We start from the raw sequence: 26247 nt of genomic DNA, 5'->3' as shown, positions 1-26247 counted from the left end.
CAACCCCCTGCTCAAAGCAGGACCAACTCCCAGCTAAATCATCCCAGCCAGGGCTTTGTCAAGCCGGGCCTTAAAAACCTCCAAGGAAGGAGACTCCACCACCTCCCTAGGTAACGCATTCCAGTGTTTCACCACCCTCCTAGTGAAATAGTTTTTCCTGATATCCAACCTGGACCTCCCCCACTGCAACTTGAGACCATTGCTCCTTGTTCTGTCATCTGCCACCACTGAGAACAGCCGAGCTCCATCCTCTTTGGAACCCCCCTTCAGGTAGTTGAAGGCTGCTATCAAATCCCCCCTCATTCTTCTCTTCTGGACATGATGGAGGTATGGAAAACAGGGAAGAATCTAGAGGAGAGAAACTGGCTGCTTCTATTTACCTGTACTCATAACTCAAGAACAAGGGGACATTCATTGAAATGGAAAGGCGATACATTTATAACTGATAAAACACTTGCCTCCACCACATATAATTAATCTGTGGAACTCATTGCCACAGGACATTGCAGACGCTGAGAGTTTAGTGTGGGGGTCAGACATTTCTAGAGATAATGGGCTACAAAAGATAGGATTTTTCTTTAAAACCGTCCTGCTTCAAGGCATCAGCCAAACTTAGCTGCCAGGAGTCAGGAAGGACCTTCCTCTACAGGCAGGTTAATCCATACTCATCCTGCGTTCCTCGAGCCTTCCTCTGAAGCAGCTTGTGCTGGCTACTGACAGAGACAGCTCAAGGGACTAGATGGACCATGGGGTGATCCGGTGAGCCAACTCCCGTGTTCTTACCAGCACGATCAGGCAGGGAAGCTGGAGTGTGACTTGGTGGGAGCAAAGCCTGCTGAGGGACGACGGGCTGGATTCTGCCCTGATTAACAACACACCGGCATGGCTGTGGAGCGTCACTTACCCCTGTGCTGAACACAAGGCAGTGGAGAATCAGGCGTGTGCCGGGGGGTATGGCCTTGGGCAGCGTTTGGCCCAAGATGTCTGTACTAGCTGGGGCTTTCAGAGCGTTTCCAGCCGTGCAGCTCCCCAGTCGCGGCCAAATCTGAGCACCGTGATATCAGGGTGAAAACTCCCATCGGCAGCAGTGGGGCCCGCATCTAGTCAACTCCTAGGGCCAAACCCCTCCTTGGTGAGGGTGGCTCCAGAGACGAATTTGGTCCTAATGCTTCAAAGCAGCCCGCTGTGATTGGGGGAGTTTTGCTGTCCTTGCCCTAGCCAAACAGCTGAGCCTGCCGCCTCACCACAGGGTCAGCGTCCTGCTCTTTGCGGCCAGCGGAGACTGGCCCTGCTGCGCTGGTTATGGCTGCGGCCTAGGTCTGGCCCTCGGCCTCCACCCCACTGGGTTTGCCAAGCTCTCTGGGCTGATGATTTCTGGCCCGGAAAGGTCAGTGGTGCCCCCAGGGCAGGACGTGCAGCTGCCGCCTCGCAGGCCGTGGCTCTCGGCCGCCCTGACCGTCCAGAAGCATTTCTTTCTGGCACGCGTGAGGAAGCCTTTTCCATCCATGTCGCTTTGTGGCAGCGTCCCCTGCCGGCGTCATGAGCCGTCTCCATGGGACAGAGGGCTTGGGAGACTCTCCCTCTCCCGGCATGGCCTGGGGTTGTTCCTAGGAGCTGAGCGCCCTGGTTGTCTGGTTTGGGGGGGTCTCTCTGCTGGTTATGTGGCCACGGGGATGAGGGGTCCCTGCTGCTCACTGCAAGACATGGTGCTGTGCATTCTCCTGGCCATGCTGACAGGATCCAGTTTAGCCCCAGGGGAAGACTGTCCGGAGCACAAAACCGCCTCCCAAAGTGTCTCTTTCTACTCAAGAGAGACCACGGCTAGCGCCCCCGTTTGTGGGGCAGGATATCCACAGATACCGGGGGCCTGTCATAAGCAGAGCCTGGTGTGGGGGCTCAGGGCTGGATTATGAGCAGGAGTTACTGCAGATCAGGCCTGAGGAGCAGCGGCAGGACTGGGGGAGCGGCAGATCAGGACTTGGGTGCACGGGGAGGGTTGTATGGAGAGGGGAACTTGTGCAGCCCCCGCTGCCGTCTGACAGGCTCCCTTTGGGCCCGACCAGCCCTTCCCTTAGCCGATCCTTCAACCATTTAAGGTTTTATTTCTCAGCCTGATAAAAGGGCTTGCTGACCCACCCTGCGTCCACTCCAGGAATGTGGCTGATGTCCGTGTTGCTAAAATGTGCGGGCCTGTGAGCCGGCTGGAATGTGCGTCTGCCCCGTGCTGGGACTGTGCACTACCCAGAGCGATGAGCCAGGCCTGCAGGCATGTCACAGCGAGCTGGGGGAAGGCTGAGAGCCCTTAAGGTGGGCCGTAGCAGGGCTGCGGGCCGAGCTCCGAATAGCAACGCGTGTGTCTGGGGGAAGGGGAGACGTAAGGAGATCCAGATGTTGAGTAATTACGGCGGGGGCCAGAGCCGCAGGTTGTCGTGGGTATTTTGCCTTGTGTCAGCCCCCGATGAACAATCCGAGGCCAGCATTCACCCCCCCACACACACACACCCCTCCCTGTCCCCTCTGCTCTGCCTCTCCTCCATCTCACCCAGGCCTCAGTGCTGACAGCCCCTGTGGCCCGGCCCGGCCCGTCACCCGTCGCCAGGCCCTGCAGGCTGTTCTCTACAGCCCGTGGAGCAGAAAGTCTGTGAGATGGCGTCCGTGTTCTCTCTCTATGGATTTATAATGGGGACAAATCACAAGTCCTCTCCACTGATGGCCTCACTTCTGGAGTAGTCCCGGGGTAAGAATTTCAAAAAGGATGAAGTGACTTGGGAGCTTAAGTCCCATTTCAAAAGTCACTTAGAGACTTAGGAGCCTAAATCTCATGGGACTTAGGTGCCAAAGGACCCAAAGGCCAAATCTGCAAAGGTATTTAGAGGCCTATGGGAGTTAGGCACCTGAACTACTTAGGCACTTTCAAAAATCCCACTGCGTGCCTAAGGCCTCTCTAGGCACCCAAATACCTTTAAAATTGGCCCTACATTATTTTTAAAAATGGGACCTGGGCTCCTAAGTCACTTGGGGGGTGTTTACCCTGCAGCGGGGAGTGAGCCTCCTAGCCTGGGTCCACAGACTCACCCTAGCAGAGCGTGAGCTAGCGTGCTAACCAGAGCGCTGTGGAGATGTGAGTTCAGGCTGGAGCCCGGGCAGTCGGCTGGGGTCGAGAGGCTGAGCTGCTGTGACTGCCCTGCTATTCGTAGCGTGCGAGCTCAAGCCCTGCTATCGCACATGCGCAGTGTGGCCATACGTTGGAAAAAGCCTGTATTTCCAACCACCCGACGGCCTGGGGAAAGGGCGAGGTTTGATCTGGGGGTTTTGTTCAGCCTGTTACGCAGTTAAAGGCCGGCTGTGAAATTCCGAGCCCCCAGTGGGTTTGAATCTGGGGTTCCGGGTCAGGCCTGTCCCTTCCCTGGAGCTGAAACCAGGCCCAGCTCCCCCACATCTTGGGTTTCCTTATGGAGCTGAAGGGGAGGCCAGACTTACTGCCTGGTTTGTGGGTGTTTGGGGTGAATCCAGACTGAGGCTGGAGAACATCTGGGGCTGACCGATGGTCTTGCTCCATGATCAAGTGATGCTGAGATACAGGCTTCATTTGACCTCCCAAAACAAAACCAGTGATGTCTGAACCCATCCAGGTCATCACTGAAAGAAACCGGCACCAGCCCCCTGAGGAGAAGGATGCATCTGAAAGGGTGGGATAAGGAACGTCAACCATCCCACCCTCTGCTTGGCAGCCCCTCGTAAAACGCTGCAGCATTCAGCAGGAGTGGGCGGGGATGGCGGGGGTGATGCGCCCGGATGCTGCAGGGTTTCAGATCCATCCTGCCAGGGGCTGAGGGAATTTATTTCCAAAGGGGGCTAAAAATTGTAGCCAGGCTCTCGAGGAAGGAAGGGAGAGTGTGGTGTGTGTGTGTGTGTTTGCAGGTAAGAGAGAGACTCCTGCCCAGGAGCCCCAGCCAAGGCCCACGTCCCCAGGGGGCTAGGTACTGTACAAACCCAGAACAAAATCCAAGAGATTTTGTCAGGAGGCCTCATTCTGATCTTACTGTCTCTGGCATTAATCAGGACTAACTGCCCCCACCCCCCAGAGCTGGGGATGGGGTACTGGCTGGACCGCTGGGCCAGGGCTGGGTACCGGCTGGAGCACTGGGGTACAGGATGGTGTGATGGGTACCAACTGGAGCACTGGGATACAGGATGGTGTTACGGGTACTGGCTGGAGCGCCGGGCCAGGGCTGGGTACTGGCTGGAGCACTGGGGTACAGGATGGTGTGATGGGTACCAACTGGAGCACTGGGATACAGGATGGTGTTACAGGTACCGGCTGGAGCGCCGGGCCAGGGCTGGGTACCGGCTGGAGTGCTGGGGTACAGGATGGTGTTACGGGTACTGGCTGGAGTGCCGGGCCAGGGCTGGGTACCGTCTGGAGCGCTGGGGTACAGGGTGGTGTTACGGGTACCGGCTGGAGCGCTGGGCCAGGGCTGGGTACCGGCTGGAGTGCTGGGGTACAGGATGGTGTGGCGGGTCTGGCTGGAGTGCCAGGCCAGGGCTGGGTACCGGCTGGAGCGCTGGGGTATGGGATGGTGTTACGGGTACTGGCTGGAGCGCCAGGCCAGGGCTGGGGACTGAAGGCTTCAACCAGGCTCTCAGAGGGGAACCATGAGAACATTTTTCTGGGGTATTTGGAGAGGGCCCATCGCCATAGTCTCCAGGCACAAATTGCTGGGGTCCGGAGTCTGCGTCGGCTTTAGTGGTGTCTAGAGCAGCGGTTCTCAAACTGTGGTCATGACCCCAATTTAATGGGGGTTGCCAGGACTGGCTTCGACTTGCTGGGACCCGGGGCCAAAGCCCAAGCCTGAGGGCTTCAGCCCTGGGCAGCAAGGCTCAGATTACAGGCCCCCTGCCTGGGGCTGAAGAAGCCCTTGGACTTCAGCTTTGGCGCCTGGGGAGGTGGGGTTTTGTGTCCCCTCTCTACCCTGCCCCTAGGGTGACCAGACAGCACGTGTGAAAAATCGGGACGGGGATGGGGGGTAATAGGCGCCTATATAAGACAAAGCCCCAAATATCAGGACTGTCCCTATAAACTCGGGACACCCGGGTGGCGGGGCTTGGCGGGCTCAGGTTTCAATCCCCCCTGTAGTAATTTTTGTTGTCCGAAGGGGGTCATGGTGCAGTGAAGTTTGAGAACTCCTGGTCTAGACCCTCCCCACACTGCAGGCCCTGTTGGGGCCCAGGGCTGCTGTTGCATTTCAGGGTCGGCTGGTGCTCGGTGTTGACGCCATATCTTGGGCCCATCTGGTTCCATTCAGGGCTTGGCTGGTGTCTAGACCCTACATCGCCCCGGCACGTTTGTGGAGACTGCTGCTCCCGGCTGTGCTCAGGGGCAGAACTGCAGGTGGTGCCTGAGCCATCACTGACCTCCGCCTGTGCGGGGCGGCACTCACTCCTCCTGGAGTCAGTCAGCGCCCTCTCATTACGGGCGGCAGTTCCTCCCATTGGGCGGCTTGCCACTCCTCCCTGCTCAATGGGAAACCCGATCCCTCCGCCCGGTGCCAGCCTGGGAATTGCTGCACTGAGATTAAGGAGCCCAGAATGCTGGGAGGAGGTGGGAAGAGGTTCGTGAGTGACTAGCACCCCTTCCACACCGTGATCCCAAGTTACTAACCCCCCTCAGGAACCCACTCCCCTCTAGCCAGAACGAAGAGGGGGGGGTCACAAACCCATCAGTTAAGCACTATGCTGAGAAAAGACATGGTGACTGGGACATGGACAGGGGAAGAGCCATGAACTGGATTCTTGGTGCGTTTTAGGATGACGGCACAGGTGGATTTCCTTTCCCTGGGGCAGACAGGTTAAGGTAGAATAATAAGAAGTTATAACTTGAACTCCAGAGCAAGCTCAAAGCATTTTGCAATGCATGAGTGAAGCCTCACAACTCACGAGGTGGATTAGTATTGTGGGGAAACTGAGGCACAGAGTGGTTCGGGCCAATATGTTTGAAAAGAGTCATTGATTTCTGGCTCCGTTTTTGGGACCCTGACTTGAGACACTGAAGGTCTGACGTTCACAGGCGCTGAGCCCCTGCGGCGAGCCGACACTGACTAGAGCAGCGACTCCCCTGCCTTTTCATTGCTCCAAGTCGGTTCTTTAATACACCTTGAACTCCGCTCCTAAAGAGACAAGAACAAAGCAAAAACCTCCCTGAGAACTGAGCTGAACTCAGGGGGAGCTGAGCTGTGTCTCTGTGGCAGACCTGCTATTGCATGGCTATCTGTCACATCAGCGTCGCTGAATACATCCGGATTCTTGATTCCTGGCAGATCCCCTATTGTTAGTTATCCTAGTTACACTGGAAGAAACCCCATTGGAGCCTGGGTCAGGACTGGCAGGTGACCTTGCTTCAGTGGGGGATCTGGCCGGGAGGCAACGGGCCACATTACCAAGAGTTTTCCCTGGGATCTTCCTAGCTAGAGCTGGTGGGAAATGATTTCCCCATCCCATAAGAACTTTTGAGATGCCAAAAATATTTCCAATCCCAAAGTGGGACGAAAAAATTCACCTTGAAAATTTTCTCAAACCAAAATCTGGAACAAAACAAAATGGAATCAGGTCACTTGCACCTGAAAAAGGGAAGTTTTGAAGTGGAAAACCCCCCCCTCCCCCCAAAGTGTCGGCCCTTTCCCAGGAACATTTCGGTTTCAATGAAGTGGTGTTTAGAGATGGAAAACCGTATCGTCGAAAAATTCCTGCGCTCCGGGCACTAGTGGAACGAACCCTCCCTTGCTACTCCGGCTGACTCCAGCCCAGGTGGTTCCGGTTGACTTGTCAAGGACGTTTTGAATAGCGACTGTAAATCTTTCCTGTGTTGTTGCCTGGGTGGGGCGGGGAGGAGGGACAGCGACTGGTGCAGTGGTACCGAGCCAGTGCAAGTACAGAGGCTGGGAGGCAGATTCCTGCAGAACTCCGGAGGCGGCAGCAGTCCTGAGACGCACACAGGTGAGTCCTGTAGTGCTCTGAGCAGGGGGCCTCTGAGCGTACCAAATCCCTGGAAAGGAGGCTGTTTCTGCTCAGCGTGGCCAGGGCTGGGCTGCAGTGCACTCTCTTAAACACTGATACAGCCATATCGCACTGCCCTGCGATCTTAGCTGAGCTCCCAGGCAAAGCAGGACTGGGCTCTGTCAGTACATAAGAAAGTTCCAAAGTGGAGAAGGATCGGCATGGGGAAGGACTGGATTTAGGACTCAGGAGATCTGGCAACCTGGGCTGAGTCACTTTGTCTGTCCAGGCTCTGTTTCCTCATTTGTAAAGGGAGGATAATACGGCTCCCTTCCTTGCGGGGGCTGCGGGATAAACCCAGTCACAGTGGTGAGCGCCCAGAACAGGCAACAAATGAAACTGATCTTGCTGCTGGTTTGTTAGGAGAGGCTCTTTCCTCCTTGGAGCCAATAACGAAGCAAAATCTGGCCTGGTTACGGGCTGGTGGAGGTGCTGCTGTTCCGCAGAAGCCTCGCGGCCAAGGCTACGACTCCTCGCTTTCACTGACGATGCTCTGGAACTTTTCCCAGGGTGCTGCTGACCCGGTGCCCTGGCCTAAGTCCAGCCTGGCCAATGAGTGAGTTGAAAGGTGCGAGGTGATAGTATCCGGGCAAGAACTGCGAGGGGTCCCTGTTAGCAGTCCGTGCTCATCGGGATAGTCACTGACAAGTGATGCAACTAATGGCCATTTGTCACATCTCTGGCACTGGGTACGCGTCTGTCCCTGAAAAGCGGAGAGGAGGAGGCACCTGAAAACCCTAGGGGTGTTTTTTTTTTTTTTTTTTTTTTTTTTTTTGCAGATAATTTAGAAATTAGCTGATAGGACCCCTGTATCTAATTCCTATCTTAAAAAAAAAAGAGGATTTAATAAATATTAGACCCACTCAGCTCTAATACTAACATGCTCTCACATCTTGTATCAAGTCACTTAAGTAACACTGGTTAGGTTTAAAATTTTAATGTATATTCTTTGTTACTAACTGAATACAACAATCGGAACAATTGTAGAAAAATCTAGACGACTTTCTATCACTTCTTTTGCAGTTCACCAAGCTTGGAATAGATCATTTAACTTTGGAAACATCCTACTAGAGCAAAGCCCCGTGAGTTTATACTGTGCCTGCCTGGGGCTCTAGAGGCGTTACCTCACTACAAATAATAGACTAGAGACTAACCTTAAACAGGAGTGAAACTGACACGTTTATTTATACCTGCCTCCGGAAATGTCCATGACATGCGGCTGACGAAGTGGGTATTCACCCACGAAAGCTCGTGCTCCAATACATCTGTTAGGCCTTGGCTACACTGGCGCTGTACAGCGTTGCAACTTGCTGCGCTCAGGGGTGTGAAAAAACACCCCCCTGAGCGTGAGTACAGCGCTGCAAAGCGCCAATGTAATCAGAGCCTGCAGCACTGCACACTTGCTCGCAGCGCTGCACGCTACTCCCCTCGGAGAGGTGGAGTACATACAGCACTGTGAGCGCTCTCTCGCAACGCTGGCGGTGCAACTACACTCGTGCTTCACGGCGCAGCCGCGGCAGCGCTGTGAAGTCCCGAGTGTAGCCAAGCCCTTAGTCTTTAAGGTGCCACCGGACTCTTTGTTGCTTTTGACACTTTCAAGTCACTTTCCCAGTATTGCCAATCCCCAATGTTTAAAAAATCATGAATCAGGCTCACCCAAAATCATGACATTGGCTTTAAAATCATGAGATTATGTAAAAATAACAGATTTGGGGTTCTTTTTATTTGCCTTCTGCTTTTTTGAGCCTTTAGGGTGCACTAGAGTCACATTTTGAAGCTTTCTCCGCAGCCGCGAGGACTAGAAACTTCATTTTTCTGTAAGAATGAAGGCTGAAATCATCACATATCCACATGACTCCAGGAGCTGGGGCTTTAAAGAAAACAATTATCAGGAGACTCATGACAAAATCATGAGAGTTGGCAACACTGCTTTTACTTCTGTTTAAAGGCTAGTTCCTTTCCAGAAAGCTCTTAAACACAACACCGCAGTGACTGAATTGCAGTTCTCACAGGAGAATATTTAAAACCAAACACCAAGAAAATTCTGTATTTTAAAGTTGAGAAAAAAACTGAGACTTCTGAGGTACATCAGGGCCACTGCAGGCAGGAAAGGAAAATAAAGAGGCACAGGACCTCTGGGCAGCTCTTCCTTTAGAAAGAAAGTTGGAGGGTCAAATCTTCTAGTCCTTAATCAAAACTTCTATTGCCATCAGCACCTCCACTCATAGATCTAAACATCACAAGTGACCATGTGATAACATGTGAGGTCAATAACTATACACTTCATACTTAAATATCCGAGCCACCTTATCCAGAGTTACACAGCTTATATTGGCGTGGGCAAACTTTTTGGCCCGAGGGCCACCTTGGTGTTGTGAAACTGTATGGAGGGCTGGGTAGGGAAGGCTGTGCCTCCCCAAACAGCCTGGCCCCTGCCCCCTATCTTCCCCCTCCCACTTCCCGCCCCCTGACTGCCCCCTTAGACCCATCCAACCTCCCCTGCTCCTTGTCCCCTGACCATCCCCTTCTGAGAGCTCCGCCCCGCAGGATCCCACCCCCATTCAACCCCCCCATCCCCTGAATGCCCCCCCCGAACCTCCACCTCATCCAACTGCCCCCTGCTCCCTGTCCCCTGCCCGGCCCTGGGGACCCCCTGCCCCTTATCCACCCCCCTCCACCTCCTTACCATACTGCTCAGAGCAGCAGAAGCTCGCAGCCACCCACGCCGCCCGCGCTGCCCGGCAGGAGCGGCGGGCCAGAGCGCTGGCGGCGAGGTGAGGCTGTGGGGGAGGGGGGACAGCGGGGAAGGGGCTGGGGGCTAGCTTCCTCAGCTGGGAGCTCAGGGGGCGCCTTGGTTTTGCTACCATCTATCAGAGTCCTCTTGTTTTGCAGCATGTAGCAGAGAGAGAGGCTGGTCTGCTGTACAGGGAGCTAGTCTTGAGAGACCTGGGTTCTACTCCCGCCATGGACTTCCTCTCTGACCCCAGGCCAGTGCTTTAAGGACAGACTTTCAAAGGCTTTTAGGCACCCAAAAATGCAGCTCGATATCTAGTGGGGTTTACAAAGCACCAAACCTTCTAAGTGCATTTGAAAATCTCACGAGGTGCCTAAATACCTTTGAAAATCTGGCTTTTAGTCTGTGTGCGCCTCTGTGCCCCACCTGTACAATGGGGAGAACAGCCCGGCTCGACCTCACCGAGGGGCTGGGAGGACAAATAGGTTAGACAGTGTGAGGTGCAGCCTCAGATACTATAGTGATGAAGCCACATAAGTACCACAGGTAGAGCGGGAACCTCTCTATACGCTGCTAGCCCTGCCCTGGGTCTGACCCCTTCTTTTCACCGATGCCCCCAAATCTCCCCCTTTTCTGAATGTAACCTGGGCTCAGTGCTTTGCTGTGTTTTTTTCTGAGCCCCCGGCCCGTGTTCTCTCTAACACAACCCTCCTCCCTCTCCCCCCTCCACTTCCATACCCTTCATTTAATCACCAGCCCTTTCTGATCTTAATCACCCGGCCTCTGTTTGTAAACAAAATCCTGGCTCCCTGTCCCAGGGGCACCTCTCCTCTCCACTAATGCTGGGCTGTAGTCAAGAGCTCCACCTGGGAGCTTGCACACCTCTTGTATGAAACTCAGGGGGCTTCTGCCCTCCCCTACCCCCCCTAATTGGCGCCCTTGCATCTACCCCGGAGCTGGGGTGAGATGCCCAGCTGCCGGACACATGCCCATGCTAGGTCTGATCGAGCTAGCGCGGTAAAACGTAGAAATAGTGGTGGGAGCGGTGGGATGGGCTCACCACCCTGAGTATGAGCACATCTGCTCCTCAGCACGTTAGTGATCAATGCAAGTCAGAGATTCTTTGGGCTGGATTCTGGCCCAGGCCTGGGGGCTCCACTCCAGTGGGTGGCACGAAGCAGCAGGAAAAATGGCATAACCGGCTACCTGGGAATTCTCTCTAGCTTGAATGGGGCCGGATTGTGCCTAGTCAGCAACCCAGCTCTGGTTTTGAAGGTGCCGTCTTCTATGCGAGGATCTCCACTTTCATTAAAACAAAAAAACAGTAAGTCTCTAGCTGTCCTGGATGTGAAGAAAACCTTGAAAGGTGAAGTGAGTATTATCAATGCAGTGATGTCTGAGTTTGCAGAGAGCCTGAAGCAATAGCCCTTAGAGGGGCAAATTGCCCCATGAATTTCAGGGGGTGTTAACATAGGTGCCCAATAATAAAGCAGCAAAAACTTACAACAAACTGGGTCATGGCTGTGCCCAGAATCTGGGCCAACAAAGCTGGCAGACAGCCACTTTTGCCCCTGTCCTGCCCAGAAAGGAGCCCAGCCCATACCAGTGCCGAATCTAGGCCTCTGAACATCTGCTGAATCAGAAAGTGCTGTTACACGGGAGTGCACGGAAATGCTCACGGCAGAATGCAGGGAAGCTGTTTTGAGTTCCAGGGACAGAATCCCATTCCTGCATCTCCAAGGGCCACCAGCTGGTCCCTCCCAACTCCTATGCAGGACTGACTTGGAGAAGACAGCACTGCTGAAAGCATGCACCTGTAGGGCTCCCTGTTTGGACAGGTATCATCTGTCTTTGGTGCTGTCTGCTGGTTCCTTGCCCCTGCCCATCCAAGAAAGACTCATCTTTAGGGTGCAAATGAGTAATGGGCAAATCATGAAAAGTGCAGAGGTCCAGACCAGCATGGAAAAGCTTGGGGGGAGAGGCCCAGGTTTGGAGAGGAATCTGCGCCGGTGGAACTTACATGGTGAAAGGGCTGGTAGACTTTAACTTCCCCACGTTGGACTCTCTTAGACTCTCCATGTGGCCTGGCCCCATGAGATCCCCTGTCACAAGGCTTGTGATCACAGCTGGTTGGGAAAAGATGTTTCTTCCCCACGAAAAATTTCGACAAAGCTGCAAAATGTTTCACTTTTTTCTGTCAAAATAAATTTCCGCGTAGAAACTGAAACCTGAAAAAAACGGTCAGTTTTCAGCAACTCCAAACCCTGAAATTTTTATTTTTTTTGGTTGCAGGAAACAAACCAACAAAAAATCAGATGTGATGAACACAGAAGCTTTTGCTGAAAAATTCCCATTGGGTCACACAGTCAATTGACCCCGAACCCATTCCATCAAAATGTTTTTTCTATCAGCTCTAGCTAGAATCCTCTCTCCTCCCTCCCATCCCCCCTCTGATCCCCTTTCCCATGCTCATCAGAGCCCCAAACCAACCACCCTGCTAGCCACAAAGCCCCCTTTCCTCCTCACTACTGGCTCTCCGAGCCCACTCCTGCAGCCACCTGCCCCTGCTTTCAAGATGGGGGCCCTGCAGTGGTGAAGGGCCTGGCTGCTGGGCTGCACCGTGGCACACGCTGTACATTCTCCCCCCCTCTCTCCCCCCCCGTGCCGAGGCTTTCACTGTTTGTTAGTGCAGCCTTGTTGGTGCAAGTCCTTGCATGTGCGGATTCGGTGCTGTGAAACTCCAGGGGCTGAATCCTCAGGGATGGCTCGAGTGGTCTGAATTAGGTGACCCCAGTTTGGCTGATACAAGAGCCAGGCCCTCCTTGAACGCAACCCGAAACAGGATGGTTTCTAGCCAGGTACTTCTGTCCTTGTCATAAAGGTTCATTAAGTGCTGGATTCTGCCAGCCCTGCTCACATTTAGCATGACCTTACATCGTGTCAATTTCGGGGGGGGGGGGCTCTGTGTGAGTGGGGGATGGGCAGGATCCAGCCCTAAATGCCTTTTGGTTTCATTTGATCTTAGAGCTGGGTTGAGACCATAGACCCCCCTCTTGGGCAGGCTACCCGAACCTGCTGGGGTAAGCGATATCGCCTCCAGCAGCATGGCAGGGCTACCCGGCTGGCTCAGAGGGAAGAGCCCCTCCTCCGGACACATCAGCAATGCTTATTGTTTTGATGCCCCTGCTTACCCGCTTCCTGGGACAGTGGGCAGGAAAGGGGTAGAGGTTTGGCTCCAACCTCCATCCCCAGGTGGTCCGTGCAGCTGAGCCAGGGGCGGGATGCCTGGAGGGAACCGTGTCCCTTTGCCACGGGGCCTCTCCTGGGATCCAAACCTAGCTCTGAGCTGAGCGTGAGTTGTCTGATAACCTCCTGTCCTACACTCGACCTTCTTGGCCTCCCGTGAACAACACGTGGATGCCCTGAGGCCTCACAGGCCTGGTGCGTGGGGGGAGCATTTATTCCTTGTTGTTGGGTCTCACTCCATTAGCAACTCAAGGTCACCCGCTCAGTCAACACATTAATCACCCGCTCACTCCAGCTGGATGCCAAACATCCACTATTATTAGCACAATGCGGCTTTACCTGGTGCAGGATCTTTCCTATAAACTGAATAACCCCTCGCTCTCCTGCGAGATTCTGTACCAGAAACTCAGCCCTGGGCATTAGGCCACCCCAAGGCGGACCAAAGTCCCACTGACTTTGTCTCAAGAGCTCCAGGCAGGGCCAAAGCCATCTTCAGGCATGATCCGAAAGGAGAGGGTGAATCCATGAATTGGCAGCCATACAGGGAGTCTGTTTTGGAGTCTGGGAGGGGCAGGGGAGAAGCTTTCACCACAACAGAGACAAGACAGATGGAGGAGGGGAGAGGGGACCAGGCGAACTTGGGGAGCAGGGAGGGAAGGGGAGCGACCCGGGGTCAGTGGCACCCGTATAAGTGTAGAATTAGTCCATTGACGTGAAGGGATTTGCAGCCATGTAACATCAAATGCCAGCCCAGGGTCCATAGGGAGGCTGTTTCTGACCCAGCAAAGCAGTACCCCACGGCTGGGTTGTTCGGGAAGCAGCAGCTGGTGGGAGGTAGGCGTCCCCACCACACATGCAGTCTGTCGTTTGCCAAAGCTGTATGGTCACTGCTAGTGAAATGGTCCCTGGTTAGCTCCATCCTTTGTAACACGGGCCTCTCTGTAGCCCAGAACCCCCTACGGCGAGGCAGCCCGGAACCGCCTCGTACCAGCAAGCTGCCCCCATTTGCACAGGGACCAGCAGTGACCTGCCACTCCCGGCCCGGAGGCATCGCCGGCCCATGGCGACGGCAGGGTCCTGGAAGGTGCGGAGGGAGCCCCGTGCTGCTCAGGAGGAGGCGGAGAGGATTCTAGTGCTAGAAGAAAGCTGGAGGCCCTGGCCCAGAACACGCAGGACAATCCGAGGTAAGAGCTGAGACGGATGGAAATGCTCCTACTCCAGCACGGGTGGCAGAGCTGTCGAAAGCCTCCTGGGTCAGCTAGTCCAGATGGCGCGTAAGCAGCATTCTCCTCTGCCAGCAGGCCCTCAGGTAGGACACCTATACCCCTTTGGGGTGGGGCCACAGGCACCTTCCCAGCCGGAGCCTGGCAGTTCCTAAACCCCTCCACTCTACGGCGTGTCGTCGTTACCAGCAGGCCGGCGGCCTTTTCTCTGCTACGCTTGATCTAATAACCCCTGCTCCACGCTCCGTACTTGTCTAGGGGCTTGTGCGCGTCTCCCTGCGCTCGCTGTCTGTTTTATTCCACGGCTGCTCCTCCAGCGAAGCCGTTGGGCTTAGATTTCAAATGGCTGCCCCCGAATCACTGCCCCGGGTTTGATCCACCACAGCTGCAGGTCAGCTGTATTTAATAACATCCAGCCGGTGTGTCTAAGGTGCCCCTTCGGTCTGTACTGCCTTTCCCCTGGCATTTGCCTGCATAGAGAGCTGCGGAAGAACAAAACCCAGCTGCTGGGTGGGTCTCACTGGCAGTAGCTGGTCTGAAAATGAATCTCGGAATGAACTCATGGACTGTTTCAGTCTTAACGAAGCTGCCCCCCCAGGGGAACTTTGTTTCCTGGTTAATAAACCGAGCTGGTTGAAAAGTGTCTTTGTGCTTCTCCCATCCTCCGGGAACCTGTTCCTCCGAGTGCAGAACAAACAATCAGTCTCTGCTTCAGTGCCAGACCCTGCGCTACTGACCGGCTCCGCTCACTTTCCTCCTGTAAGGGATGTGCGACCTCTGTCTACAAGGGGGCTGAAAAGAGCAACCCCCCAAATCCTTCCCTGGGAGCCCAGGCAGGAGGAAATTCTCCTGGTGCCTGGGCCCTGATCTGGGGCCAGTGTTTTTACGGGGTTAGCCATGCAACAATCGAACTCATGCCCTGTGGGGTTTAGCTGACCCTCCTTGTAACGTGTGATTTACCTGGCCCCAGCGGAGTGTGTCTGACTCACTGGTGCCCCCTGCAGGCTGTCTGGAGTGTGTGAAGCGCCAGCTGTTCCGTGTCGGTGATGACTGGTACTTCCTCTTTTTCCTGGGGGTGATAATGGCGCTGATCAGTTTCGCCATGGATTTCACGGTCTCCAGGCTATCGAACGGTAACTATTGGCAGGTCATGATCGCTTTCTCTTAGCTGAATACTACGAAGCATCCCGGCCTCTGCAGCGAGCAGGGCAGAATGGTTATCTGCTTGGGGAAACTGAGGCAGGGAGAGGGTCTGTGGCTTGCCCAGTGCCCTACAGGAGGAGGTAGTATTAGAGATGGGATTAGTACTCAGGTGCTCCTAGCCAGGCCTTGGCTTGCACTGTTCCACTGGACGCCTCTCCTGAATGTCCCATAGTCCTTCTGGCCAAAGCTGCTCAGTGGGGGTTTCTGGACATGGAGTGAATTCCCCCTGCGCTGCTCCTGGCCTCTGCTTACTCAGCGCGTAGGAGCCCCCCGGCAATGGCCTGTCCTAGGAGTGCACGGGGCGTTCTGCAAGACTCTACTGCAGCATCACTTGAGAGGAAGCTCCTGGCCTGGCTGGTCTCTGTGGGGTTCACTGACTGTGCCTTGGGGATGCCGGCCCATGGGGATGATAGTAGAATTCAGTGCAGGGTATCACTGGCTGAGCAAACAGCATAAGCTTAGAAAGGAGTTGGGTGGGTAGGGCACTGAACTAGGAATCAAGAGTATTTAGTTCCATTCCTGCCACCGACTCACTGCATGACCCTGGGCAAGTTACCCCCTCCCTCCCCTCCACTGCATGGGAACAGCAACACGCCCCCTCCCCCCCGCTGGGATCTGTGGCTGGAAAGCGGTCGAGAATTGCCCTGTTCCATCGGACACTCCAGTCTGAGGGGATTTGTAGCAGAATCTTAGCAGCCCGCTGACGGGTAAACACACAAAGCCAGAGTCCAGGCCCAGAGGGAAAACTTAGGTTACATTGACACCTAGTGGAGTTTGCATTAGATCAGGCAGCATCCTGGGAGCTCCTTTGTGTATCTCGGTTAATTACTGTCATGCCCAGAGTGCGCTCAGGACAATCCACTCCAGGTGGGCACAGAAATCTAAAAGAGGCTTTTCTCCTCCCCAAGGAATCCATTCCAGGTGGAGACAGAAATCCACGTTGTTCTCGTTCTTCCACGTGAAGGAGGGGACAGAAAGTGGGAGAGAGATCCCAGACTGAATTTCTGTGCCCGTCTGGAGTGGATTCCAGCAACGCTGGCTGTGCAAACGATGGCACGAACAAACTCCAGGTGGCGCAGCGATTTGCTTACTTCAGCTGCCTGTTCAGTGCAGCCCCCGACTGTTTTCTGGAAGGCAGCGGCTGGGCAGAGCGCTAGGAAAGGGGGATTTGGGTTTCAGATAGGAGAGTGGCATGTGGTCCCAAGAAAGGGCAATAGAAAGAGGGTTCAGATAAAGGATGCCCCACGTATACGACGTATTTCCACAGACCCTCTAGGGCCACTGACATTGATTTTAACATGAAAAGCTTAGAGCACATTGGACACAAGAAACCCTGCGGCCGAACCCATCATAGAGACTGTTCCTACCCCACCCTTTGCCGGTCCTTCTTCCCCTCCCCCCCGACTGTCCTATCACAACCCACCACAGTTTGGTTTGGTGTCATGTTTTTATGTAGGGTAATGTTCCAGGGAACCCAGAGTTGGAGGCTGTGGTGAATGAAAGGCGGGAAGAGCATTCAGAGAATCAAAGAGTTAGACACTGTGTAATAAACCCGTGGAACTCACTGCCATAGGATATTAGTGGGGCAAACAACTTAGTAAGATTCACTATTGCACTGGACACATATAAATTAGAATGGAATCTGAAGTTTACACTAGCTGGGGTAAAAAACCAAGCACTGCCAATCCTCATGCCTCAGGGCATAGGAAGATTGTCAGATGGGGGTCAGGAAGAATCTCCCCGTCTTTCTCCAAGGGATGTTATTGTACAGTTAGATGTTTGAATGGGATTAACATCTTCCGTCGGCCACTGAGCACTGTTGGAGAGAGTGAACTGGACTAGCTGGACCAATGATCTGTTATGGTGCGGCAGGAGATGAGATCCCAGAATAGATGGGCCATTGGTATGACCTGGAATGGTGGGAAGTTGGAATAGTTGGACCGTCGCTCTGTTCTGGTGTGTCGGATGTGGGCTCTCAGAACAGATGCACAACTGGTCTGTTGTGTTGTGGAGGGAGGCAGGATATTGCACTCGCTAGGCCACTGGTCCATTTTGCTGCATCACTTCCTTCGTCTCTGCTGTACTTGTTTTCTAGCACACAAGTGGCTTTACCAAGAGCTCGGGGATCACTTACTGCTGAAGTACCTGTCCTGGACTATGTACCCGATTGCCCTGTCCGCCTTCTCCACTGGCTTCTCTCAGAGCATCACTCCGCACTCGGGAGGTGAGTCTGATGCGCTCACAGGTCACAGAGGAGCCATCTTATTAATAATAACCATCCCTTTGTCCCATAGCTCCTGGTGTCTCTTCTGGAGTCAAGCCCCAGGCTACTGACTACCCAACCTGCTATCAAGTGCTTCAGGGGTGACCCTTCTGTTGCACCACGGGCTCATTCTGACCAACATCATGGTGGGGACAGTGCAGCCAGGGCCGGCTCCAGGCACCAGCCTGGCAAGCAGGTGCTTGGGGCGGCTGCTCAGGAGAGGGGCGGCACGTCCAGCTATTCGGCGGCAATTCGGCAGACGGTCCCTCACTCCCGCTCGGAGCGAAGGACCTTCCGCCGAATTGCCGCTGCAGATCGCGATTGTGGCTTTTTCTTTTTTTTGGCTGCTTGGGGCGGCCAAAACCCTGGAACCGGCCCTGAGTGCAGACCAGTGGGCAGTAGATGCAGTGGTTCTTCCACTTTGGGTGGGGGCTCTTCAGAATGAAGAGAGAGCTAAGCAGTGTGGTGTTGAGAGCTAAGCAGTACGGGGTTGGGGTGATGGTTTGGAGATGGTCCATCAGAAGGTCTATCTCCTAGAGAGTGACCTGCAGAGTGGAGAAAGCTGGAGCCAGATGTGCACATCACAAAAATCCCACGACGGTCAGCACTAAGTGGGTCCCTTGTTGGCCATCACAGCAGACAGGTTGAAAGGGCCTGGAGAGTGAACTCCCCTCTCGCGCCCCAGGTCACATGCATTGAAGGGCATTGGCTGGGCTGTGCATGGGAAGTTTGTGCTGCCACTTCCCATATTGTATGGGCTCGGTGGATAAACAGAGGACTTCAGTCTCCAGGGCTGACCACAGGGAACCTTTGACTGGCTCTCAATGTCAGGTGTGCACGAAGGTCTTTTCCCTATAGCAAGCAACAGATGGCTTTTTTTTTTTTTTATCCCTGGAACCCAACAAATGTGGAAAACACCTTGGGTAGAAGCAGAGCATCTCTCTGCTTTTGGATAATCTAGTGGCATCTGGTTTGAATTGCAAGTACCCAACTCAGAATACACCCCCTTGGCCTTGTTGATACTGGGTTCCTGGCTGGACACTCACTGGAATCCCAGAACTGGAGCTCCAGACATTGCTACCAAATGCCTTCACCTCTGTTAACTTTTGGCTCTCCAAGTGGTTTGCTGGCATTCTGGTGTGTCCTACGTTTTTGTGTTTTTCCAGGCTCTGGCATCCCGGAGCTCAAGACCATTCTCACCGGAGTCATGCTGGAGGAGTACCTGGCCATTAAAAACTTCGGAGCCAAAGTGGTGGGGCTGACCTGCACCCTCGCGTGTGGGAGCACCATATTCCTCGGCAAAGTCGTAAGTGTCCCCCGCTCGGTCTCGTGGCTGAATGAGGTTGAGGAGATGTTTTGGTTGCTGGTTCCTCTTGAGGGACCAGGCCAGTGTAGGCCACTGGGGATAGTATAGAAAGTACAGAAAGGAGACTGGGTGAGAGCCCCATTCTTGCTACAAGGGACTCTTCCAAATCTTGGGAGGGAGATGAAGTCAAAAGGTGCTGGGGTGTCCCAAGGAGGGCTAGATCCACGGCTTGTGCAAATCCATTGACATCAGTGGGATGATGCTGATATACACCAGCTGGGAATCTGACCCTGATTCAGGGCACCGGAGCGATCTTTAGCTGTCTGATATCTGAGGGCGTGTTTCAGTCAGGTTGCGTCAACAGATTCCAAGTCCGGCGAGAGACGGGAATCTCCAGATATACATGCAAAGAACCCGAGGGCCGTTCTGGGGCTGAGAACGGGTGTGTCTGTAACATGCTCAAGACAGAGCCTCTCCTCTCTGAGCAGCAAACAAACGGAGATTGAAACCGTCCAGTGGATGAGCAGCAATGGCGGGCGGATGGGGATTAGTGGGGCAGTGGCACTTAAGGTTGAGACCAGCCTGCTGATCTTTCCAAGTGACCTAAAATCCACCTGCTTACTTGGGTTGACCTGAACCTTGCTGTACCTTGGGGTTTGGCTAGTGGTCCAGATCTGAGGTCAGCTGAGCAAGGATTGAGATACAGCCCCTGCACCCGCCCCTAGAGAATGAAATGAAAATGATTAACTATAAACTTTAGAAACTCGAATGATGTTTTGTTACTGGCTGCATGAGACCTCCAGCGTGTCTCCTAAACTGAAATCCCCTGTAATAACACCAGTTTTCCTTCCGCACATTAAAGACAATGGTGCCGTCTAGTGTCCTGGAACGCACAGAGGCGAGGGCTTCTCCGTCAGCTCAAGTGGCAGAGGTCTGTGTCTTTTGGGCTGCAAGGAGCAGGGTTCTAGCCCTGGCTCCTCGGGTAACTGCCCGTTGTTGGCAGATGTGAATTGAACGCTGATCTGGGCGGCAGTCGGGGGATCGGATAAGTCATTGCTGCAGGAGGTAATCTCTTGAGACCGTCTGATCTCACGGGCTTTCCAGCCTGCTTTCTCGCCCCAAGCAATTCAAGTGACCAGCTGGGGCCAGATCCACACCTTGGGTTGTCACTGCACCGATGGCAGCAGGTTACACCTCGCTCAGTTGGGCCGTGGCCCCTTTGGGCGTTTCTCTCCATGCAAACCACTGAGCACCCAACTCCTTCTCTCGTCCAGGGCCCCTTCGTGCACCTCTCCAGCATGATCGCAGCGTATTTGGGAAAGATCCGAACATCTGTCGTTGGGGAGTATGAGGTAAGGCGGAGAATGGGGCAGACACCTGCTGTGAGAGGAGAGGGGACTCGGGGAGGGGGGTCAGACACCCCGATCCCTTCTCCCCAGGGTTGCCCTTATCGACTGGTCCCTGCTGGCAGCGTATTGGGGCTCCCTGCACGTGCTAGAGTCTGAGGCGAACCACCCTGCTCTGTGTGTGTCTCCGTTCCAGAACAAAAGCAAGCAGACGGAGATGCTGGTGGCAGCCGCTGCTGTTGGAGTCGCGACCGTCTTCGGGGCTCCCATTAGCGGTAAGAGTGGAACTGGCCCGGCCCGGGGGGCGGCAGGGGTGGGGACCGTGTCACATGCTGGGGGAGTGTGTGGTGTCTCCCCCTGCCAGCTGGGTCACAGAGCAGAGGTTCCCCAACTTTTCTTATTGTGTTGTACCCCCTGCTGGAGCTACCACCGGCTGCCCCCGTACCCCCCACCAGAGCTATCACCAGCTGCCCCCGTACCCCCTGCTGGAGCTACCACCGTCTGCCCCCGTACCCCCTGCTGGAGCTACCACCGTCTGCCCCCGTACTGCCTGCCGGAGCTACCACCGGCTGCCCCCGTACTGCCTGCCGGAGCTACCACCGGCTGCCCCCGTACTGCCTGCCGGAGCTACCACCGGCTGCCCCCGTACTGCCTGCCGGAGCTACCACCGGCTGCCCCCGTACTGCCTGCCGGAGCTACCACCGGCTGCCCCCGTGCTGCCTGCCGGAGCTACCACCGGCTGCCCCCGTGCTGCCTGCCGGAGCTACCACCGGCTGCCCCCGTGCTGCCTGCCGGAGCTACCACCGGCTGCCCCCGTGCTGTCTGCCGGAGCTATCACCGGCTGCCCCCGTGCCCCCCGCCGGAGCTATCACTGGCTGCCCCCGTACCCCCTGCCGGAGCTACCCCCGGCTGCCCATGTGCCCCCCGCCGGAGCTACCACCGGCTGCCCATGTGCCCCCTGCCGGAGCTATCTCCGGCTGCCCCCGTACCCCCCGCCAGAGCTATCTCCGGCTGCCCCCGTACTCAGAACTGAGATCTCCAGCAGCAGCAGGCGGAAACAATGTCCCCGCTGGAATTTCTGTCGCTAGATGCAGGGTAGATTCGGAGCTATCCAAGGGCCTGCTCCAAAGGCCTTTGATGTCAATGGAACGACTCTCCATGGAGCTTTAAATCAAGCCCGTCTTGCATTGCTCTGTCTCCAGTGCTGTGTTTTCCCCCTACTCTGACAGCAGCTATGTATTGCTCAGCCTAAGGGACTTGATGACAAAGAAAGAACAAATATAAAGTCTCCAAGGGTCAGCACGCACAGGGCCTTGCTCTGTAACATCAGCACTGAGACGTGAAATTAGCAGTGGCCTCACAGCAGCCTCACAGGAGTTGGGGGACTCCTCTGCACTTCAAAGATCAGCATCTCCTCTCTGTCATGTAACACTGTCGTGTGTGGTGCTGGAGGTGGAGGAGTCTAAGTGGCCTCTTTGTGAATGGCCCAGTCTCCTGGTGTGAGGAACTGGGCCCTTGATGCTGTATGTTTTCCCCAGGGCGTAATGTTTAACAAGCACTTGAGAGTTTGCCAGGAGATAAGGCACAAGCACCTGTAGGCAGCCAGCTCCCCCAGGGCCTGCTCAGATGCCGAATGCGAGTTCTCGCCTCTCATCTGCCACCCTAGTAACCTGAGACCTCTTTCCCCAGGGGTCCTGTTCAGCATTGAGGTGATGTCATCCCACTTTGCGGTCAGGGACTATTGGAGGGGCTTCTTCTCTGCCACCTGCGGAGCCTTCATGTTCCGCCTGCTCGCCGTCTTCAACAGTGAACAAGGTACAGGGACCAGCGCTGGCTGAGTGATCGGAGAGTGATGGGATGGCCCATGAGTGAAGGGAAGGTCAAACCACACATGGGTGTCCGCGTGCACAGCTGGGCTGCCCCATCACTGAAATATCCCTCCTCCAGGCTACCGGTCCTACCGCCTTGTGTTGGGAGATAAGCAGCATCAGGCTGGGTCAGAACTTGGAAGTGAGACCTTGGCTGGGAGGTTGCGTCAGGAGCTACAGCTACTTAGTGCAGAGTTATTCTGCTGATTCACGCTGGCAGTCAGATTGGGTGGATCCTATTAGTTCCAGCTCCGCAATATCTAAGGGACGAGAGTCCTCTTTAAAACAGATGGAACAAGGGGAAGGGACTGTAGAGAACTCGTAAGGACAAACCTGATATTCTGGCTCAAATCCATCTCAGCTAGTTACATTCTATCTTACTATATACCTCCTGCACTTTGCATACAGTATTCTCCTCTTCCTACCCAAAAGTGGTGTGTTTGTGTGCTTTTGTCACGTGCTGTTAAACAGCTGCTGTGCCCAACCCCAGAAGTAGCTGCATTTTAATGGTGGCTGAAAGACTCCTTTGTAAAGCAGTCTGTAGTTGGCAGAGTGCTTGCTATCCTTCGGGATGAAAGGTGCTCCATTCAGGCAGAACGGCATTTCTTTTTTCTTTTTTTAAACAAAACCCTGGATCAGAAAAGAATTCATCTTTCCCCTGACTGAGGTCAGAACAACCCAGCAAAAGACACTGATCTTTGAAAGCAGACTGGCAGGCTCTAGGCTGAGTTTTGGTCCTGTATCCTGCTAAAATCAGCTCGTTAATAGCGCATGATGCATCTTTTATGTCCTGGATGCTGCTGACAGAACCGTGGTCTGGACCCCGGCGGTGCAATTTCAGACATGGCCCTGCTTGAAAAACATGGATAAAGCCACCTGTAGTGCTGGCCAAAAGCATTCCAGGCAGACTGAATGAGGCTCATAGTTACAGCATTGAAACTGAAATGAGTCTGACAGCCCGGACTCTAACAGCGGTTTGTTCGCAACACAAAAGCACCAGCCGCCGTTGGTGCCAGCACAGGTCAGGGTTGAGCTCCATTGGCAGAGCCGTGCCCGTGGACTGGAACAGGGGGCTGAGATGGGGAGGGGGGGGCTGCAGGTCACGGCTGAGGCCCCTGGGAAGAGCTGTGTGTGGGCAGACGGCAGAGCCCCAGATGTCTTTCTGTCTCCCGCAGTTTTATGAGCATCAGACGTCACCTCATTTCTCCCCTTGCCTTTAAACCGTCAAAGAAAAGGCCGGAGTCTGAGTCACACCGAAATGATTAGTTTAGAGACCCAGAGGGAGGGGGGAGGGGGAAGTGCCGGATGCAGCTAGCATGTCTTGGGACTGGAGGCTGTGAGATGCCAGCTCTGGAAATCCCAAACAGGCAGCCAAGCTAACCCCCAACACTGGCTGGCTTGGGCTGGTGCCTTAGCGGCAGAGCCGTGCTCTGAGAACCCGTCCGTGGGGCCTGGGGAAGAAGGAGGGCTGGTGGCATCCCCCCGACACGTGGCTGGGAATCCTCTTCCACTGGTGGGGCGGGCTCTTCTTTGCTGCACAGGTGGGGATGCAAGTATCACGTCACCATGGAGACTGGGTTCTGGTTTGCCCCCATCCCAGCACCACTCGGGCCAGTCCGCTGGCACAGTTCGGCTGCTGCCGCCGCTGCTGGAATCTGTGATATACACTCAGCTCCCTATTGGCTAATCAGGGGCACCAGAACAGGGGGGGCCAGTGGCCATGGCCCCCCCTTTTGACCAGCCGTAAGAGCAAGCGATGGGGAAGAGGGGGCAGAGAAGAGCAAGAGGGTGGCGGGGTCTTGGAGGGAAGGGGCGGCCCAGGACCGGGTCCTTGGGGGAAGAGGGTGTGAGCGCAGGGGCTCGGGGGGAAGGGGCAAGGCAGGGATGGGGCCACGGTTTGGACGCCTATGGCCCCCCCTACTTTTAGGGCTCTTCCGCCGCTCCTGTGGCTAATGCTAATAGAATTGGAGGGCGCGTGTTGAATTGGCCTGGGGTGTCTGTGGTTGTGACTTTTGACTCTTTCTCTCAGAAACCATTACTGCTCTATTCAAGACCAATTTTAAGATTGATTTCCCCTTTGATCTCCCAGAGACGTTCTTCTTCATGGTGCTTGGGTAAGAGCAGGCCCAGTCTGGTCTGTTTTTCTTTTGTTCGGTGCAGAGGTGTCACTTTCCAAGGAAGGGGGGTGTCACGGAGTCCCTGGACAATGCTCTGGAACGGCTCCCCACAAAGCCAGTCAGGACTTTGGAGAGCCGCCTCTCCCTCGGAGCAGACTGTCTTCAGGGCAAGAAGCTCACAGAGCTTCACCTTCCTGGGTCTGACCTTGGAGCATTGAGCATATGCCCCTCCGTGCGCTTCCCACAGCAAGTCCACCCAGGCGGGGGTCTGGGGAAGCCAGAGGGTCCTGCACCCCCACTTCGCAGTCAGACGTGACTCTTAGCCAGCCAGTAAAACAGAAGTTTATTAGATGACAGGAACACGGTCTAAAACAGAGCTTGTAGGTACAGAGAACGGGACCCCTCAGCCGGGTCCATTTTGGGGCCCAGCAAGCCAGACAACCCCGTCTGCCCTCACTCCCCGTCCCCAGCCAGCTCCCAACTGAAACCCCCTCCCGCCCCTCCTTCTCTGCTGAGTTCCTTTCCCGGGTCAGGAGGTCACCTGACCTCTTTATTCTCCCACACCTTTAGTATCCCCTTGCAGGGGGGAAGGGCCCGGGCCATTAGTGGCACCCACACAGAATTCAGAGGAAACATTAAGAACAGTCCCACTTCGTCACAGGGGGACAGCCCAGTGGATAGCTTGCTGCCCTGGGGCCTGGCAAACGGCCGCTGTGGGCAAGTTACTGAGGCAACACCCTGCCATCTGTACAACGGACACACTAGCAGCGCTCTACCGCACCAGGTGTGTGAGGGTGAAATCTATTAAGAACTGGGAGGTGCTGTAGATAAAGTCACTAGCCAAACCTAGGTATAGCTACATTCCTGATCTCTTTATGCTACGGCATAAATATGCCTGGCAATGAAATCACCACGTGTGCAGACCTCTGGCTGTCCTGGAGGACGCAGGCTGCTCTCGGGGGAGAAGTGGGGGGTAATTCCTGCTTTTCGGTCTCTTCTCTCGGCAGGGGGATCTGTGGGATTCTAAGCTGTGCGTATCTCTTCTGTCAGCGCTGGCTCCTGGGATACGTCCGAAGGAACACGGTCACCGCCAAGCTGTTGGCGACAGAGTAGGCGTTCTGGAGGGAGGGGCGTTCTCGGGAGTGGGGGCTGTTCCCAAGGTGCAGCAGGACGGGAGGCGTGCAAGCCGTGTGTGTGGCCGAAGATTTTCTCTGCCCTGGCCCTGTCTTCTTGTCCCTCCAGCCTCCGCCCCCTCCGTGCTGCGCTGGATGTCACCTCCCACCGCATCCATCCTGGTCCCCAAGAGGCACCGGCACCTGCCACCTATTTGTTCCCTCCTAACCAGCCATTGGCAGCGAAGGCTCCATGTTGGAGCGTTCTCGGCATGCTCTGCTCCTGCGCTGCCCACAAGAGGAAGGTTTGTCTCCTCCTCCTCTGCTGCAGGAGGGAAAGGAAACCTCCCTCCTGCTCCAGAGTCTTTGCTGGCTTTTCACCCTAGGGGAGAATTCATGGGCCCATTGCTGCTTGGCAACCCAGCCTGTGTGACCTGCCCTCTCCCAGACCCTCCCTTTCCCCTGTATTCAGAGAGCCCCATTCCAGGGTTGCCGGGTGATGTTACATGTCACTGATCTGCCTTTTTCAGCAAGCCCATTTATTCCTCCCTGGTGGCCCTCCTGCTCGCCTCCATCACATTCCCTCCCAGCCTGGGGCACTTCATGGCATCCAGGGTAAGTACTGGCCTATCTCGGGATCCCCTCGTCTGTTCTCCGACCAGTGGGGATCTAAGCACTCACTCCAGGGTGGAGAGCAGGGGCCTTTCCCACCCAGCTCTGAAAGATGGGCCACACTGGAGAGAGACGCCCCCCCCCCCCCCCCCCCACCCCCCCCC

The 26247-nt window shown here is 55.1% G+C and overlaps 1 protein-coding gene across 9 annotated transcripts in view; it reads left to right on the top strand.

Moving 5' to 3' along the window:
- The window catches only part of LOC117867881 (chloride channel protein ClC-Kb-like), a 33666-nt gene that overhangs the window by 1057 nt on the left and 6362 nt on the right, over positions 1-26247 (top strand). The window contains exons 1-11 of one of the 9 annotated variants that reach the window (XM_034753294.1): positions 5593-6993; positions 14047-14217; positions 15261-15389; positions 17555-17683; positions 18889-19028; positions 20303-20380; positions 20571-20649; positions 22064-22189; positions 24272-24356; positions 25367-25468; positions 26002-26086. In XM_034753294.1, coding sequence (XP_034609185.1) covers positions 14094-14217; positions 15261-15389; positions 17555-17683; positions 18889-19028; positions 20303-20380; positions 20571-20649; positions 22064-22189; positions 24272-24356; positions 25367-25468; positions 26002-26086 — 1077 coding nt within the window. In that variant the 5' untranslated portion in view covers positions 5593-6993; positions 14047-14093. Of the gene's footprint in view, positions 1-5592; positions 6994-13395; positions 13550-13874; positions 14218-14248; positions 14343-15260; positions 15390-17554; positions 17684-18888; positions 19029-20302; positions 20381-20570; positions 20650-22063; positions 22190-24271; positions 24357-25366; positions 25469-26001; positions 26087-26247 lie in introns of those variants that run through there. The other 8 variants (XM_034753296.1, XM_034753295.1, XM_034753301.1 and 5 more) reach the window with 8 other exon arrangements.

Source organism: Trachemys scripta, chromosome 19, assembly GCF_013100865.1.
Source record: "Trachemys scripta elegans isolate TJP31775 chromosome 19, CAS_Tse_1.0, whole genome shotgun sequence".
In the NCBI taxonomy this organism is placed as follows: Eukaryota; Metazoa; Chordata; order Testudines; family Emydidae; genus Trachemys; species Trachemys scripta.
This window is presented reverse-complemented; position numbering and strand designations above follow the sequence as displayed.